Source organism: Platichthys flesus, chromosome 19 (genome assembly GCF_949316205.1).
Source record: "Platichthys flesus chromosome 19, fPlaFle2.1, whole genome shotgun sequence".
Classification (NCBI taxonomy): domain Eukaryota; kingdom Metazoa; phylum Chordata; class Actinopteri; order Pleuronectiformes; family Pleuronectidae; genus Platichthys; species Platichthys flesus.
This window is the reverse complement of record NC_084963.1, coordinates 6888711-6905795: the sequence shown is the minus strand read 5'-3', so window position 1 is coordinate 6905795 and position 17085 is coordinate 6888711. Positions and strand designations below refer to the sequence as shown.

General features: G+C 40.8%; 3 protein-coding genes across 3 annotated transcripts in view; 1 reads left to right on the top strand and 2 right to left on the bottom strand.

Annotated features, from left to right (window-relative positions):
- The window catches only part of exd3 (exonuclease 3'-5' domain containing 3), a 33750-nt gene extending 31225 nt beyond the window's left edge, over positions 1-2525 (bottom strand). Inside the window, exons 1-2 of the mRNA XM_062413396.1 lie at positions 2465-2525; positions 489-536 (exon numbers count right to left, since the gene is read on the bottom strand). Coding sequence (XP_062269380.1) covers positions 489-516 — 28 coding nt within the window. The 5' untranslated portion in view covers positions 517-536; positions 2465-2525. The remainder of the gene's footprint in view (positions 1-488; positions 537-2464) is intronic.
- Positions 2526-3630: 1105 nt separating this feature from the next.
- cdc37l1 (cell division cycle 37-like 1) lies at positions 3631-12091 on the top strand. Its single transcript, XM_062413038.1, has 7 exons — positions 3631-3994; positions 5334-5633; positions 5769-5862; positions 6216-6331; positions 6914-7036; positions 7249-7416; positions 8226-12091. The coding sequence occupies exons 1-7, from the start codon at positions 3890-3892 to the stop codon at positions 8340-8342; spliced, it is 1023 nt and encodes a 340-aa protein (XP_062269022.1). The 5' UTR covers positions 3631-3889; the 3' UTR covers positions 8343-12091.
- A 142-nt stretch (positions 12092-12233) lies between these two features.
- Positions 12234-17061, bottom strand: ak3 (adenylate kinase 3). Its single transcript, XM_062413040.1, has 5 exons — positions 16464-17061; positions 14924-15043; positions 14581-14753; positions 13872-13990; positions 12234-13232 (listed from the first exon to the last, which is right to left on the bottom strand). Exons 1-5 carry the CDS (start codon positions 16612-16614, stop codon positions 13121-13123), a joined length of 675 nt encoding a protein of 224 aa, XP_062269024.1. The 5' UTR covers positions 16615-17061; the 3' UTR covers positions 12234-13120.
- Between the last annotated feature and the right edge of the window lie 24 nt (positions 17062-17085).

Below are 17085 nucleotides of genomic sequence, written 5' to 3'. Positions count from 1 at the left end.
ACAGCTTGTTTTCCATACCAGTGAGGACTGACACATACTTATAGCGTCTACAGGGGGGAAACAACTATGATGATGTCTATCTTGTGTCCAGTGGTAATGATGCCAAACACATTTAAAAGCTTCAAACCACAGATGAATCAAAGTTAGTGACAATAAAGTGGCAACACAATTATTTTCATACTAAATTTAATATCTTCTTTTGAAAAAAAATTAAGACAAGTTACATTCAACACTTGCAGTTAGCAGCAATCAGCAAATTATTCTGGGTTGTATCCAAAAGTATATGAATTCAAATGCTTAATAACCACGGTATAAAAGTGTTGTTACCTGACCTTTGAGACATTCAAGTTAGATGAGAGAGTGCATTTCAAACCAGGGATTGTTTCTGCAACTTGTGCGTCTCTGTACCCATCATGCAATTATAATTAACCCTCAAATATTCTGCATCATAACTAGAGAGTGTGTGTAGAAAGAACGGTGTCACAAACCTGCTGCATGTGGAGCCTGAGGGTTCATTTCTCTGTGCTGCTGTCACTCTGTAGAAGAGGGTACACAGAACAACACAATGCAGTAAATAGGATGTCTCCATCACATTTGTTCAAATATATATAATCTAAAAGTTTAGATACTTTCATTTACAAAATTGGTAGAGCTATATCTAAAAGGTATGTTGTTTTGTCAACAAATTAATAAATACCATTTCAAAGTCTTTTCTTGTTTAACCAACAGTCCACCACCCAAGGACATACAGTTTACAATGATAAAGCATTTTCACAAATGCAGAAAATATTTGTTTATGTATGAAATTCAAAAGAAACTATGAATTGATTATTTAAACGACTGTTCATTCTTTTTCTGACAATCAACATACTTGTGCAGCTTTACAAGCATGTCATTATGTGCCATAATACAGTAAAACCTTTTGACTGAACTAATAGGTCAAGATATGCCACCCTGCATTGTATGTTTGTATTATTTTGTTCTGAACTGTGTTGGGGAGCAACTTCTTCAAACTGATGTCACGGAAATGAAAATCATATGAATAGAAAATGAGGAAGTGTCTCGAATACATAATAAAACAAGAAAGAAACTGATCCAACAACTCATGATTATATGAACCAGTTTGGCAAATATCATGGTTCCTTCATTGACACCACAGACTCTATGTGTCTGATTGATACACACACACAAGCATGCACACACACACACACACACACAGAAACTTGTGGGAACAGCGGCCTGAGAAAGGGCAGGAAGCCAGCTGGCTATGAGACTAGATTTCAGGCTGAGGATGTTTTGTTATTCGGCCTGAAGTCTGGTTGTTTCTCCCTGTCTGAATGTCTGTGGGCTCTAGAGGCGGGATTTGGCATCCAGCACTGTCCTGGCACTGGGGTGGATGAAATGGAGGAAGAGGAAGAGCACCTGCAGTCAAAGTCTCCTATTCCTTGAACCCGATGGAATACGTCACAGGGTCAAGGAAAGATGTGAATCAGAAGACGTAAGGAGTTAGGAAAGGAGAACCACTGTGCGGGGAAAATCTGACTCCACTTACAGTCAGCATTTTTGTTTCTTCAAACCAATTTATTTATACCAGACGATACGCACAAAATGGGTTGTGCTGTGTGCTGACAGTTATAATAAAGTTCCCTGTGAAAAACAGAAAGTGACACAATAAATAACAACTAAACAGATTTAATAAAAAATCTTAATAAAACAAACAGGACAGAAATGTTGAAATGATGTATTAATGTGAGGAACATAGAAGGAGAAAACCTTACACAGTCGCAGGGTAAAAGTATTGTGGCCATTCCACAATCAGGAGATTCATGTAATTTTTAGTATTTAGGGAATAAGAACAAAACAGCTGTTCTGTTTTTTATATTTTCTCCTCTTATTTAATAAAGAACAGTCCGTTGTTACCTCTTCATAAGGAGATAAATTAGGAAGCATTGAAAATCCTTTCCTCATCATTTAGTGAATTTGAACAGCTTATTATGGCGGCCTCTGAAATACTTCCGGGTGATTTCACTCAGCTAGGAAGGTTCCTGAGGCAAAAAGGGACGTTTCCTTTCGCTTTGTTATCGTCTATCCCCACCTAGTGGTTTGGAAAGGAAACTCCCTACTTCCTCAGTGTTGGAATCCCATGCTAACCAATGCTAGCTTGTCTGACCCATCCACTGAGGTAAAGCTCATGATACCTGGCAGCCTGTTAACGTCGAACCACCTGTAGCTATTCTGCTATAACAGCTAGCTAAACCAAACCACAGGGATATACGTTAGCCAGGAAGCGAGGAAACCTTAAACATCGCGACTCACTTTAAGCTAGCTCACAGACATTGATGCTAGCATTTCCTGTTGTTCTCCATCACAGTCGACTTTATTTGTGTTTTTCACGCGTGTCAACAAGCGACGGGCATTTAACGACGCTGCTGCGGTGCAATCTTATCGATAGGAAAGCACTCACCGTGTGCTACTTCCTCCCAGTGAGATCCTGTCAGGTAAACTTGTGCCAAAGTTTCTCCAGGATAGATAGTGTGGTTGAATGGACTTTGGTGGTACCTTTTGTTTGCCCTCAGTAAAACTTGTCAGGCAGCTTTAACCATCACACTGTACACAAATCTCCATAAATTAGAGGATATAATAACTAAATCACTTCTCAGCTTTGACACTAATCAGTGCAAATGGATTTATTGTCTTAGAAAAGTATATAATGCAAATTAAGCTGCCTACAAGTCTCAAAGTAGGGTACATATACCTATATATTATTCTTCATCTACTACTTATTTTCAGAGAACGATGTCATGCACGTAAAAACATTTTACCGCCCCCTACTGGTCTTGATTACATTCTACTTGCAGTGACACCTTTCTCTTACCTTGGAATATTTGATTCCACTGATATTAGATGTCCAGATTTATACTTATATACTTATAAATGCTGCCAGACGGTCACCGTTACTGTCTATACCTCATTTTTATATTTTTTATATCTCTAGTTCTATATTTGAAGCATTTTCCTTTTTGTTTTTACATCTGCTGTACCATAATTAACAGGCTATCTCTAATGGACTACTTTGTAAAGCTTCAGTTATTCATCTTTAAATCTGTATTAAATGTGCTTTACTTAGGGTTTGACTTATTTATTTAAAATACTTAAAATATGCAGGTAGCAGATTCAAATCCAAGGCCTATATGAGATAATAAGATAATATAATATATTATATACAAATAAAATGAAATGAAAGTGTATGTAATAGCCTTTGTAAAAACATTTTAATTATTTACAGTGAGCAACAACACACCATTCTGCCCTCAGCGATATTTATGTATTGAGTTTTTTTGTTTAATCATTTACAAACACTTTTAAATGTATTAAGTTATACTCTACAGTGAATATTTTGGGGGTATACTTTTACATCTGATGCTGGCCAGGTTGGACTGAGTTTAATGTTGACTCAAGTAAAACCACGTACTGTGTAATAAAAATATTAATAATACTAATAAAAGTTACAATAATAATAGTACATTCATTCAAATTGAAATAGCTTTGTCAAGTGGGTCAAACTTGTTTACCACGTGCCCTGTGGGTCACTTATTAAAAATAAACGAGCTGTCCCAGCAGGAGTCAGTGTAGTTGCGGCTATTGTTGTTGTTTGAGGAGCTAACTTTTTATTTACTAGAGCTGCTCCGGTGCTTCTCCTGCTCATTCTCCTCCCTCTCCCTCTCCCTCTCCCTCTCCTTCCCCAGCCAGACTCGCTGACCTCCTGTATAAAACGTGGCTGACCGCCCAGCGCAGAAAGCAGCTCTGCTTCTGATCCCCTCCAAGCCTCAGCTAGCCTCTGCTAGCTAGCGCGTCCAACGGAGGGCTAACGGCTAGCAGAGAAGCAGTGATGGAGTGGCGGGGCACCGGAGCCTCGTTTTACCCCGTGGAGGAGTCCGGCGGTGACCCAGCTTCAGCAGCCAGGGACCAAGGGGGTGTTTACCACCACCAGCAGGTAAAGTAGTCTGTGTTGGTGGGAGACGTGTGTCTTATCCCAGCGGCAAGTTAACGGGTTTAAAAACATGCTAGCTAGCTAACCCTGTTGGGGGATCTTCGCAGTGTGTTTGTGCTGGAGTACCCATGTTGACAATTGTTAGCAACGTGTGGGCATCTGCTTGGTTTACATTAGCGTCTTGTTTATGTTCTGCTGCCCAGTTTGTATCACTTTAAAGTGGCGTTATTACTGGATAGCTTGTTGTGTGTGTGGTTGGCAAACATCAGCTTTCATGCGTGAGTCAATGCTAACCTGCTAAAAACACTGATCCGTTTATATCCAGTTTAACCACGTTGCCATGAGGTGAACGGATCACAGGCAATGTCTCCATGTTGTCAGGCCACTGCTTAAATCAGCTGTGGAAAGAGATCATCCCTGTCTGGGCTGGTTGGTGAGATCAGAGGTCAGAACAGGACGTGAAGCAGCAGTTCACAGTCCCTCAGGTCCTGCGTTCAGTCCCTGACACTGATGACAGCTGACTGTGGTTGCTGCTGGGGACCAGATAAGGTCTTTGGCTGTTTGCTTAACCATGAAGCCACGCACAGGTTTGATTTTATTTATAGACGTCTCTCTCCACCCTGTTCCTAAATAGAACATGGTTGTGGCGATGAAGGCTAAAAAAGCCAATTGGCCTTAGTGTGTGATTCCGCCAAAGTTTGTTGCTGTCATCTGTTCACTATGAAGATCTATGAGAAATCTGTGGAAAAAGTGGGATTGAGAGGAACATTTATTGTTGGGTTCCCTGTTGATGAGAAGCCAATGATGTATAATCCATCTCTCCTCTGAAGGAAGAAGCTTTTTATATTGGATCCTTTTGCATATTTCTTTAAAACAGTGCAGACTAATTGCTTTTGAAATAGGATTCCTGCACAACCACAGGAATGTGTGTGTGCATCAGAAAATTTGTCTGAAGTCTGAGACTTATTTTTTCATTCAGCACCCTTTTTATCAATTCTGCTCATACAAAGCATGGGCAATATTAACTAACTAAATCACATCCGCTGTAGTCTAACAATGAATTAGCCTTTGGGGGCAACAATTAATACTTCGAATCAGCGAACACTATTTAAATTCTTTCAAGTTTCTTTTATAACACAAGTAGGATTTTCTCTCCACATAAAACATAAACGATACTTTGTGTAGCTGTTTTTAGGTCCAGAAAAAAATATTTGATTAATCTCAATTAACAACTAGCTACTTACGAATCTGTTTATAGAGATTTTAACTAACTTAACTAATCTGATTGAGTCACTGACGATGTGTTCCTTCTCTCTTTTGAATTCCATTAACCTCACACTAGACACCATCATCACAGCTTTGTGACTGTCCAATGGCGTCTCTGTGCCAGAGCCAGCAGCGCTGTGTTAAGGCCTCAATTGTCTCCAGCTGGAGACTGGCTGAGGCGCAGGAACAGCTGTGTTCTCTTGGGGTCCACAGCTCAGAGTCCCTGGAGCAGGAGCGTGCTCGGACACTGGCCTGTCCCACAGAGCTCACACACACGGAGGAGGAGTGGCGCCGCAAGGAGAGCATGCTGGGAGGTCAAGAACCAAGCCGCAGTGCTGTGCTCGGAGCTGTCGGAAGTTGGGATGTATTTGATAAGGTAGCATTCATTGCTAGATTTTAAGGCGAGAGATCCATTTTGCTGTTGTGATTTCACATTTTCCTGTGGGTTCCCGACTGTCTGCTCACCATCTAGTAACGTTTTAATCTCAGTTATGGCTTCTCTCTCTTACAGAGTATAATTAATGCCCAACTTCAGCCTGTTGACATGGACCAGGACAAATGCAATACGTTTCTCCAAACGTATGAGAATGAGCTCCGGCATTTTGGTAAGTCACACACAAAAGCAGATGGTTTGCCTGCAGATAAATGGTTGAAAAATCATGTGACTACTTTAATTTCAGTTTAATAATATTCTGTCATTTCAGACTCAACCTGTGGCTTTTAGATTCTTACAAGTTAAGACAGGATTTGTCCTCCAGCTTCACTGAATGAGATGATGTATAGTTTTCAGATGCACATTGAATGAACAGGACAATGTTTTGGGCCTTTATATAAAAGTGTTTTAACACTTATATTATAAGTGATTACAGTAGATTTTTTTTCATCAGTAATTTAACTGTTTTAAAGACCTTTTTAAGTCTTCTTATAACAAACTAATAAGCTTTCTTTACATTTGCAGGAATGTTGAGGAGATGGGACGACAGTCAGCGATTCCTTGCACACATGCCTCAGCTCATCTGTGAGGAAACAGCCAACTATTTAATACTGTGGTGCATGAGACTACAGCAAGAAGGGGTAATGTACACATGAGATTGTCTTTTTATCATCAACCACTCTTTAACAACACCGTCACAAGACCAAAGCAAATTATTAATTTATCCTGATAACCAGTCACCATTGCTTATATATTATGATCAAGGATCTGAGTTCAAGAATTTTGTTAATGAACTGCAATTTGTTCTACAGAGGAGTGAATCTGTTATTAAGCCTATCCTCATTGATTGATTAGATGATTGATTCAAATAGACAATAATTGGCACATTTGTGAACATAATTCTATATATTTTATTAGCATTAGACTGTAAATATTTCAAAATTAACACTTAGTTGAATAGGCACATCTTTAACATAATTTTCAGCCGAAAAAGTATATTATAACCTTCATGAATTGAGGATTTATATCAGGATTGTTGTGCTAGACTGATTTAGCTAGTCACATGTTCATTTTAAGACAATGCAGTGTCATAATAAATGCTGAAGTCTAGACTTTACACAAATGATTTGAAAACATGACTCAACGATTTGAGTGCTTTGAAGGGGAGATCTGTTGAGACACACAGGCTAGGTGAAGTCAGTTGTTTTTTCACACTCCTGCAGAAGGAGGCGCTGATGGAGCAGGTGGCGCACCAAGCTGTCGTCATGCAGTTCATCCTGGAGATGGCCCTGAACTCTCAGCAGGATCCCAGAGGCTGCTTCAGGCAGTTCTTCCACAAAGCCAAAGTGAGCTGAAAGATAAGATTCTACCTACCTCTACTTGTGGGCCTACCTTTCTTACTTCTGTATGTTGGGACATGAGACATAATAGATCAGCGGTTAATTTAGAAGGCCACAAAAAAAATTAGCTTAAAAAATGCCTTGCATGTAAATTCAGTTGTTTCTGGGGAGGCAACATATGTTGTTCTCTGAATATGGTTGTCTTTAATGCTTTACAGGAAGGACAAGAGGTTTACTTAGAAGTCTTCCATACAGAGCTCGAGGCCTTCAAACACAGAGTTAAAGAATATGCAGTGAATTATAGAGGTGATACCCCGAACAACAGTGAACTACAGAGCAGTGGCACAAACTGCAGACTTGACCCCAAAGACTCCTTGGACTCTCCAGTAAGTGTTCCTCACTTGTCGTCCTTGCTACTGAAACACAGGTTACAGAAGTTACTGTATTCTTCTTGGATATACTTTTCTTAATACAAACAATGGAACATGTCATCAAGAACAGCGGTGTCTCCTTACCCTTAAACTAATTCTAAACATGAGAGATTCTGTATTTTAGGGCGAGGATTTAAAGGTTTAGATGAAGTCTAGTGTGAAAGTGACCAAATGGCATACAGTATTCCACAGGCTTTTCTAATCCGTAGTTTGTAAGAAGGAGAGAATTTGGCCCTCCCCCTTCTGTTGGCCCCTCAGTCTGTCAAGTTGCCAAACATCTATGCAGCAGAGAAAAGGGAAAGGAAAAACGACTCTTCTCCTCCCACAGAGGAATGCGATCAAGCTTGAAGCTAGTTTTGCTTTTGTAGTTTAGCTTTTTTCTTTTTGCAGCGTCTCTCTTCACCGCAGCTTGAAGTCGAAACCCCTGATGAGGGATCAGAGGAGAACAAGCGCACCAGTAGCTTTTCGTTTAAAATAAAAAACAAGGTTGTGCCCTCACAGATTTGCTCTAGGTCGTGATTAAAATCTAGCACAGGCCTTTTTATTTTAATCAGAATTTCAGATTTGAAATGTTTGAGAGTAAGAGTGCTCTAACATCACTATTATAATCCTCTATAACCTGGCAGCAGTATGTTAATCCGCCTGAGTCTGTCACCCTTACTCTGTTGATTTTGAACTACTGGTGATTTTTGATATTTGCACGGCTTCACCTGTCAGTGGTTGACTCTCAGTTGAACCCTCTTCCCTTTGTCTCCCTCCACCAGGTGACAGAGTACCCAATGAAGCGTTGTTTAAAGGCAGGGCTGTGGACAAGCACAGAAAAGTGGACAAAGGATGATGCCACAGAAACAGAGGACATACGCATGATGGAGACCTCCTAGTGTTTGGATCCAGCTTTTCTTCCATCTCCATCGTCTCCCTGTCCAGGAACAAGAGTTTTAAGCCCTCCTTCGACAGCAGAGCAAGCTCGAAAACAGCAATACAGAGCAGGAGTTAACGGAGACATGATCAGTATTTTATTTTTCAGTGCAGAAAATAATGTTTTACTGATGACAGGCTTCCTGTTAGCACATCCCAGGCGTCTGGCTATTGGCTCTTGCAGTGTCCCTTGCCCGCTAAACGTATGCGTTGCTCAATAACACTGGTTTTACAGCCCTCTCATTATCTAGCTGGTTATTGGCTGGACTGGCCACGGTCCAATGCATCATCTGTGAGTGAGGGATAGAGATAAGTATGTGATCAAGTCACACCATTGGTTGGCAGGCTGAGTTTTTGAAGTTTCCTCATTGGCTGCTTCTGAGAATTGTTTCTGCAACACACTTGGCACCTTCTTTGTCATAACAGCAAGTAGTGACGAATCTAGGCGACTTCTCGGTCAAACCACGGTTACTTGCCCCAGAGGAGAGCTGCCAGTGTTGACCTATGGGTTGACCTGCATCTGCTCTGTTGAGTGGGTGGCAGAGAGGAGCAGCAGTTTTATACCCAGGCCAGAGGGTGTGTGGTGTGTGGTGTGTAAGAGATAAAAGCTGCATTTAAGCTGCACTGCAACCCTGTACATTTTCCAGAGAAGCTAAAAGCAAATGTCTGAATCAGTCGAACCGGACGTTAAAACCAATTTTACACGATAGTAAAAAGTCTGCGTAATGCGTGACTGAGCCGATGAGCAACAGATAAAGAACTGAAAGCAGCTGACACTTGGCACAATAAAAATATATTACACAATGACGTCATGATTAATTAGTGTTCCACAACAGTTTTATAACTACGTCCACAGACTCTGGCCTCACATCTTTTTTTTTTTTTTTGGATTTGTTTTACACAGGACTTTTATTTTTTATTTTTAAAGTGGCCCACTACAGCTGAATTTGCAGACCTCATGCTAATCTGCAGTATGAATGTATTTAATGTCTGAATCTCTGACATGAACAGGCAGTAAAGATGCTCCAGTTGTGGTTACCTGGATGTTCCCTCCCCAGCCTTTTTCAATTTAAGATACTAGAATGAAAGTACAGTTAGTTATAGATCAACTCTTCTGGAGTGGGTCACACAAAGGCTTTGGCTCGTTCAGGATCCCAACTGATCTGCATGTTAAGGAGTTGCACACAATCTCATAGGTCTCTCAGGCTCACAGTTGGAGGAGGATCTAAAATGCAGTATGAGTGGGTGGCACAGGTCACTCTGTTTAAAACAGAAGATGATAATGTTTGGTGTAAATGTTTCAGAGCAGCTACATGTAAGTGTTTGTTGCTACAGATCCAGTGTCAGCATTTACTGCTATTCACCGGCGAGTTTAGCTGAAACGCTGCAAATTCAAACCTTCAAACTTGTTGGAACGGTGGAAAGCACCGACACGTTAGCTCTTGGTTTGCTTCTCTGTGTATCACCACCTAGCTCCCACTGACGTTAGCATGCTAACCAGCTAGCTCAGACCCCTGCCAGCGACTCCCTGTAGCATCCAGTGTCCAGAAGAAGTATCGCTAAAGGATTTTACAAGCCCCCATCACCACCACCCGCTTCCTGCAGGAAAATCACATGTTGCACATTTAACTTTTACTTGGCTCTTGTCGTAGACCTTTTATTTTGTCAACACCTGCTGCAGTTCTTTCTTTTTAGCCAGAAACGTTACAAAGAGCCGCCGGACTTGTTGCTCAAAGTGAAGCAAGAGCACCAACGGTGAATTAAATTGATGGTTTATCTTACAACACGGTGTGGCCTTGCATGGTTTGCTCTGAACTCTTTGCTAATTTGCTGTCTTTGTTTTATGGAGAGTTTTAATGTTTAAGGTTCTTCCTAGTGTTGTCTGGAGAGGCTTAAGACATTATAAAGTGAATCATTAATCCAACTTAAAGCTTGTTTACATCTGCCATTAACGTGCATCTGTGGCTTTCAGATTTTATTTAGAAAGTGTGTAGGAAACATTTAAATTGTGTATTTTTCACTCTATAAACACAATTGTATTCCTTATAATACAATTATACAGTTATAAGGCAATTTCAAACACTACACTTAAGACAGCATTGCACTCTATTTGTTAGAAGTGTGAAAGTTTATGTTTGATACAACATGATAACCCAGCATTTATTACATGCCAAGTTCAGATTTTGATGCACATAAATACATAATGTGGAACGAGATCAACCCAATTCTAGTTGTAAGTGATGATGAATGATTCACATCCAGGTACTATCTGTGTGCCAGAGGCATGTTAATGGAAGGTGTAAAGAGAGCACTGCATTTGTCACATACTTTATCAGTTTAATAATTCTCCTGTGGAAATTATTAAACATCTTATTTTCATATTTCTGCTGAGGCACAGGTGATCTAATTTAACCTTGACTACACTAGATAAAGTAGAAAACATGCCAAATTCTCTGTTTTATTTTCCTAGGTCTGTGTGGGCTTTGTGTATTTATATTTGTGTTGTTCAGTTATGTTCTAGAGTAAAACTTACTTGTATATTCTGTACCAGCTTGCTGTCTTTTACCCAGCATCCGAAACAGATTCGCAACCACAATTGTACAAAGTGCTCTGTGCAGACTGCTGTCAGTGTGTGTGTGGTTTGAGCTGGAGTATGAAGGGGAGGAAAAAAGGGCTGTGTTCTCGACCGAGAGACTTTTACTGTATATATGTGTGAGGAGGAAGCTCTCTGCATCTGAATGTCCTGCACTTTAAAAATTAGCAGTTTTTACTTTTGTCTTTCATTTTTGTTGCGCTCCCAATCATCTATAATTGAATCAGAAACTCAGAACATCTTTTATTTTACAAGTAAAGCTTTGACAAGCTTGTGGTTTGAATGTGTTATTTTTTTTGAGTTTTACCTTGAGATTTTACTGTCTTCACTTTGTTCACGGGAGCTTTTGTCACATTCATTAGGCTTCCAAGGAACTGTCCCTTCAACAATCCTACTCTTAATTTGACAAGACAAAATAGCAAATACAATAAGATTTTTACAAGACTGCGACATTAGGAATAACTTCCGATGCATTGAAGTACAACTCATCCTATGCTTCTGTGTGATGCATCGTTGATCCTGCAGTGAAACATGTGAAAAGCGCTATAAATACTGTCAACGCAAACAGGTAACGTGAGCAGTGATGTTAAAACCATGTGCTGTAGTGGACTTTGATGTTTTTTGTTTCTTTCTACATGGTCCACATTGACTAGTCAACTATGCAAAACAACTGTTGGGCTTAAACTGCTGTACTTAACCTGTGGCCAGTGTCTCTGGAGTCTTTCTACAGTATATCCTGTGGGTTTGACGTTATCAGCACAAAGTGTGAATTTGGTATCTGTATCTCTGTCAGTCGGCGCTAAGCTTTGAGGAAAAAACTCGGTGTAACATTTGTTCACTGACAGCTGGCAGCAGTGAGACTTTGCTTCTTGTTCCACTGTAAGAAACTCAAATATAAAACCACCAGTGCTAAATATTCTTATCTTGCTGTCAACTGCTACAGTTCTTTGTGGACCTGCTGCAAAAACAATTCAATGGAGCTGGCATTTAAAACGTGAGGAATTGAAATGGCTGTATAACTTCATGTCTCAACTGATTGTCAAGTTGTATCGTGGGTAATGTAGGCTCCAGGTTTTGATAAAGACAAATCTGTGAAATAAATAAATATATGGATCTGCGGCTTTGATTTCGATACTTTTGACCCTCAAAATCCTTCAGTTAAACATTTTAGTTTGCAATATTACACTTAATACAAATTAGCATCAGACCTTTAATGTAATTCATGATAAATACTCATGTTGTTAAGTTATGAGAGTTGAGCTATGAAGAGGAGATGTGCTTTATTCAAGTGTTTACAGTACAAATCATGAAACAAGGCAGGTTAACATTACTGTGGCTTTTAACACGGTGAAGCAGTTAGACCAAAATGCAATGAAACAGGACTGTTGATAAACAGTCACTTTTCAATAAGGGTTCTTACTCCTCAAGTCACATTGAGCAGGTTTGATCAGGTTATATAAGAGGGTATTTAAGACTTCGGGTGGTTGAAAGGTTTAATAAAATGATTTTAAATAGTCAGTTCAGCTTCTATTCATGATAAGTATTTACTCTTAACTACATTCTCTGGTACGTTGTCCGAAAGCAGTTAAAGGCACTTGAGTGCATTGAATTTGTAGAAGAGCATGGCACATTTCCCTTTTTTAGGGCAAATTACCCACTGCATTAGAAACAGGTTCAATGAGGAAGATATAAACACCTTTGTTCCATCTACAATATTCTCAACAAAGAACAGAAGTTACGGTCGTATTAAGGAAAATTAGAAGTTATAAAAGTTAATTTTATCTTCACACACACAGGACAGACACTAACATTGACAAATGTTCCCCATAATCATATTGCAATGTCTCTTGTAAGGATCTTGACAATTGACTTTGTCTTATGTGTTAATTAAAGGCACACTATAGAAGATATAAAATCTGGGTGAATTCTAACAAATAACGCTTGAAGGATTTTTGGTCCTGAGAGTCTGTCGAACCACTTTCAGCCACATCGTGAAAACAGTGCAACATGGAGTTTTCCCAACGACCTCTGGAGTTGGTCCATTCCTACCGGACATGAACTGCTCTCATCAGATTATATTACCACACAGATGATATGTTTCTCCGCCGTTAACTTTAAGACTTTCTGAGTCTCTTCTCTTCAGGTTTTCTAAGCCGCTCCCCGATGGACGGAGGGAAATTTTCTGTTGAGGAACTCCTCGACATGTGGCCAGATCTTGTTGGTTTCTGTCCCAGAGAAGGTCTCGAGCACACCTTTACTCCTGGAGAGGCAAAGAAACACGGAAATCATTTTCTTACCATCAGTAAAAACCTGCAGATACTATAGATCTACCAGTATTACCTCCATAAAATGCACTGTACCATAAATAAAACATGCTGAATAGTGTTCAAGTTAAAATAAACCCTCCACCCCATCCTTCTGAAGTTTCATGCACTTTCTTTAAATGATTAACGGCCTCAAACTTTATGAAAAAATAAGAATAAGTGGAACACAAGGTGAGCTTATATCCCTGTGGTTTTAGGGAAAACAGAGTAATATGTTTTCCTGCCCTAATTGGTCCAGAAATAGAAATGATGACGCATGTACTTGTAAACTGAGTCGAAAGCCTCAAAAGTCCAGTATTTGTGCTTTTGCCTGCAAGGTTTTGTTGTTTCTAGTGAACAAATGGTTTATTTTATTAATGTATATGCAGAGAGGACAAGGCCCAATACGATTGGCTGCAGCTTTTTACATATGTTAAGATATTAATGTGGACTGCTCTTCTTTCAGACATCATATGGAGCTCATCTTGCCTCTTCTTGTGAGGGATGCAAAATAAATTATTGTGGGTGCAGAGTCCCAGTGATCTAAAACTGTTTCTAAAAAGTGTTAATGGTTTAATTTGTGTGTGCTTTCCTACCTGTAGTACTCTAACACAGGCTCTGTCAGGGTTTCATAGGACTTCAGTCTTCGTGTTACTGTCTCTGGTGTGTCATCGTCCCTCTGGACCAGAGGTTCTCCTGTGACGTCATCCAAACCCTGGAGATAACACAGGGACAAATTATGTTGTTAGTGACACAATTACATCAAAATGACCCATGCACAACAGACTGTAACACACTGTATATGTTTTGTTTTTTTCAAATGCTTTCGTAGCTGCAGAATAAAAGCGAGCGATGTCATACACATACAGGAGTTTTGCAGAGGAGAAAAAGGAGAAGTGAAGCTGCCCGGACAGAATTGCTGAATGTTAACATGCTTGTTGTGCAACAAAGAGCAGGACGCGTCAAGCTCAAACCCAGAGACACAGAATGTGGGAATGTAAACACTGCTCAAGAAACACAGAGTGGTGCCAGGGGGGGAAATGAAGCTGAAGAATGTCAAAAGATTTCTCAGTGCGTTTTACGTTTTCTTGCATTTTCAGCCTTTGATAAACAACACTGTGTTTCCATTGTATTCTTTTGAGGGTGAACACAACCCAGCAGAGCAGTGGGCCATCTTGCTAAGGATGACCTAATACAGACAAGGTAAACATTAATGGTGGCTCTGTTCTGCTCAGGCGTTCGAGTCCTTGAGTTTGTATCCAAAATTCTTTGAGACATTTATGAAGATAGAGAGGATGTATTTACAGCAACTTTAGGCGGATTGAAATCTATGTTGTAGACTCTGCCGCTGGGAAGGTGAGTCCAGCGAGAGGTCAGCCTCTGTTTGATGGTCTGGAAAGGAACGTTGAGGTTGATGACTGTGTCCACACTGTAGGCGTCGTCCAGCGTCTCCGCTTGGGACACCGTGCGAGGGAAACCTGTAGAGCGAGAGAGAGACAGATCGAGGAATGGATAGGAGATGAAGACGAGGGATATGATAGATTACTGTGCCGGGATGTGAATTAGGTCAAAGAGAACGTTGCCCTGACAGCAGTTAACTAAATAAACATCCATATGGAGGATTTTCCAAACAACTAGATGCACTTACCATCAAGCAGCCAGCTGCTCTGGCCCATGCCTCTCAGGTCACTCAGGATTAGACGAGACATGACGTCATCGGGTACAAGCTGACCCTGATCAATGCAGGACTTCAACAACAGGCCGAGCTCTGACACACAAAAATAACACAGAATGAAGAGATGCTGATCATGTGAAGATATTAATGCTGTTTTAATCTTCCTGCAGAAATAACTTTTAGCTGCTTCAGGCTGCAGGAGCAAACAGAGGAACTTGTGTGTACTATGATACAGAATGGGACATGTTTTACTGCAAAGCTTTTAAAGTTTTAAAGGGATAATGCAGGTTAAGGATTTGAAGGCATGAGATTTTTTCTCCCTGTTACTTCCTCTTTAATTGGTCTGAGACCAGCAAATGAAAGACTTTTCCTGACAAGCCTTGAGAAACGACCTGACTGTGCTACTCTGATGTCACTAGTAAGGAACAGAGCAAAGGGTAAAACGGACCATAAAACTTGGTTAGGAAACTTACATGAAGAAGTTGAGTAGAATTTTACATAGATATTGCATGACTCAGACCTAGGTGTCTAGAAAACAAAGGCATTGCTGCACGGCTTTGGCAAAACAAATAGTGGTTCAGAGATATTTAAGGAGGGTTTATCTACAAGTAAATGGATTCATCTATTGGATAGATTAGATAGAGTCTATCCTCAGTGCTCACACCCAAAAGAGGTTTTACTACAGACAAGGTCACAGGTGCAGATCCAAGGTCTGTTTGGGGGGGATTTTTACAAGAATAACTGCTTTGAATGCTTTAACTGCTGCAGTGGAGCTGCTCTGCTCAGCTGCCAGCAACAATAAGATTTCGGTTGAACTTGTGCACAGACAATTTGCAGTATGACACTACAACATGGGCATGAGGAGTGGAAATGCATGTCTTCATAAATAATGAGTATTTCCACTGCCTCAGTTCATGCCTGCAGTACACTCCTCGGTTTAACCAGTACTGCAAGTGTACTCCGTAACACGTCTCCATCTGTAGCTCCTCCTCTCAGGGAGCAAAGGTGCACAGGCTTTCCTTATCTTACACCTTCCTTTTATCTTCCTCCAAGGTGAGTTTGAGAGATAGTAGGGCCTCATTCCGAGCACCAGGTAATGTTGGCTCAACTGTATCCAGTGCAAACACGAGGCAAAATGCTCCATTAGCACATGCTACCCATTTTGACCTTGACTGAAGAGAAGCAGCAACTTTTCTACTCTTATTCCTCTGTGGTAAAGATAACAAATGGACGTTTAAGGAGTGGATCTCTTATCACAGTAGTCCAGAAGACAAACTTAGACAGCAGTTCTTACTCTACACAAAATACTTTGGATTGAAGAATAGTTTAATTCCAGTGGTTGAGCCCAGTGATAAGTGTATTGTGCTCTGGGAGGAAAGGAAGTGCCTCCTTTTGATAATATCCTTGCAGCCTGCTGATTTATTAAAAACAGGTTAAACATGTGCAGATGTTGTTCCAGATGATACAATCACTCTCTCGCTATAAGTTAGTCGACATGTCCCCCGCGTCTCACCAGTTTGAGCGTTGACGTTGCATCTCAGGATGTCCCCACTTGAGAGGTGCTTCAGCACGAAACTTTTGGTTATGCGCGCAGAGACTGTTCCTTTCCCCGATCCCGGAGGCCCCATGATGACAGCCCGGAAAATCTTGTGGAGAGCCATCATTCAACGAACGACGTATCGAATTGCTACGAGAGGAATATCCGTATAGTTCCCATGAAAGCCCCACAGCACCACCTCCTCCTTTGGATGCGCAGCCAAGTCCGGGTCCTAGCACGTTTCTCCCCCAAGAAATGCGCAGCGTAACCAATAGTGGGCGCGTCTTCTTCAGCGGAGCTAAACTCTCCGCGGACCTTGACTTGTGTTTCACTAAGAACCGCAGAAAAACAGGAGGAAGAGGAGGAGGAGAAAGAACGAAGAGGAGGAAGATGATGAAGCAGCACAGGGAGACGAGGATGCGGCGACAGTCTTCTGACGACGCACACGCAGTTATAAAGAGACGAAATGAGCCAAACTTCCCGTACTGGTCCCAGTTCACGGTTTAGTGGAGAGGTATTTATTGTATAATGCGGTTATGTAATTGGTCTTTCCTACTGGCGGGGAGAGCTGGTTGGCAAGGTTGAGCGGATTAATCCT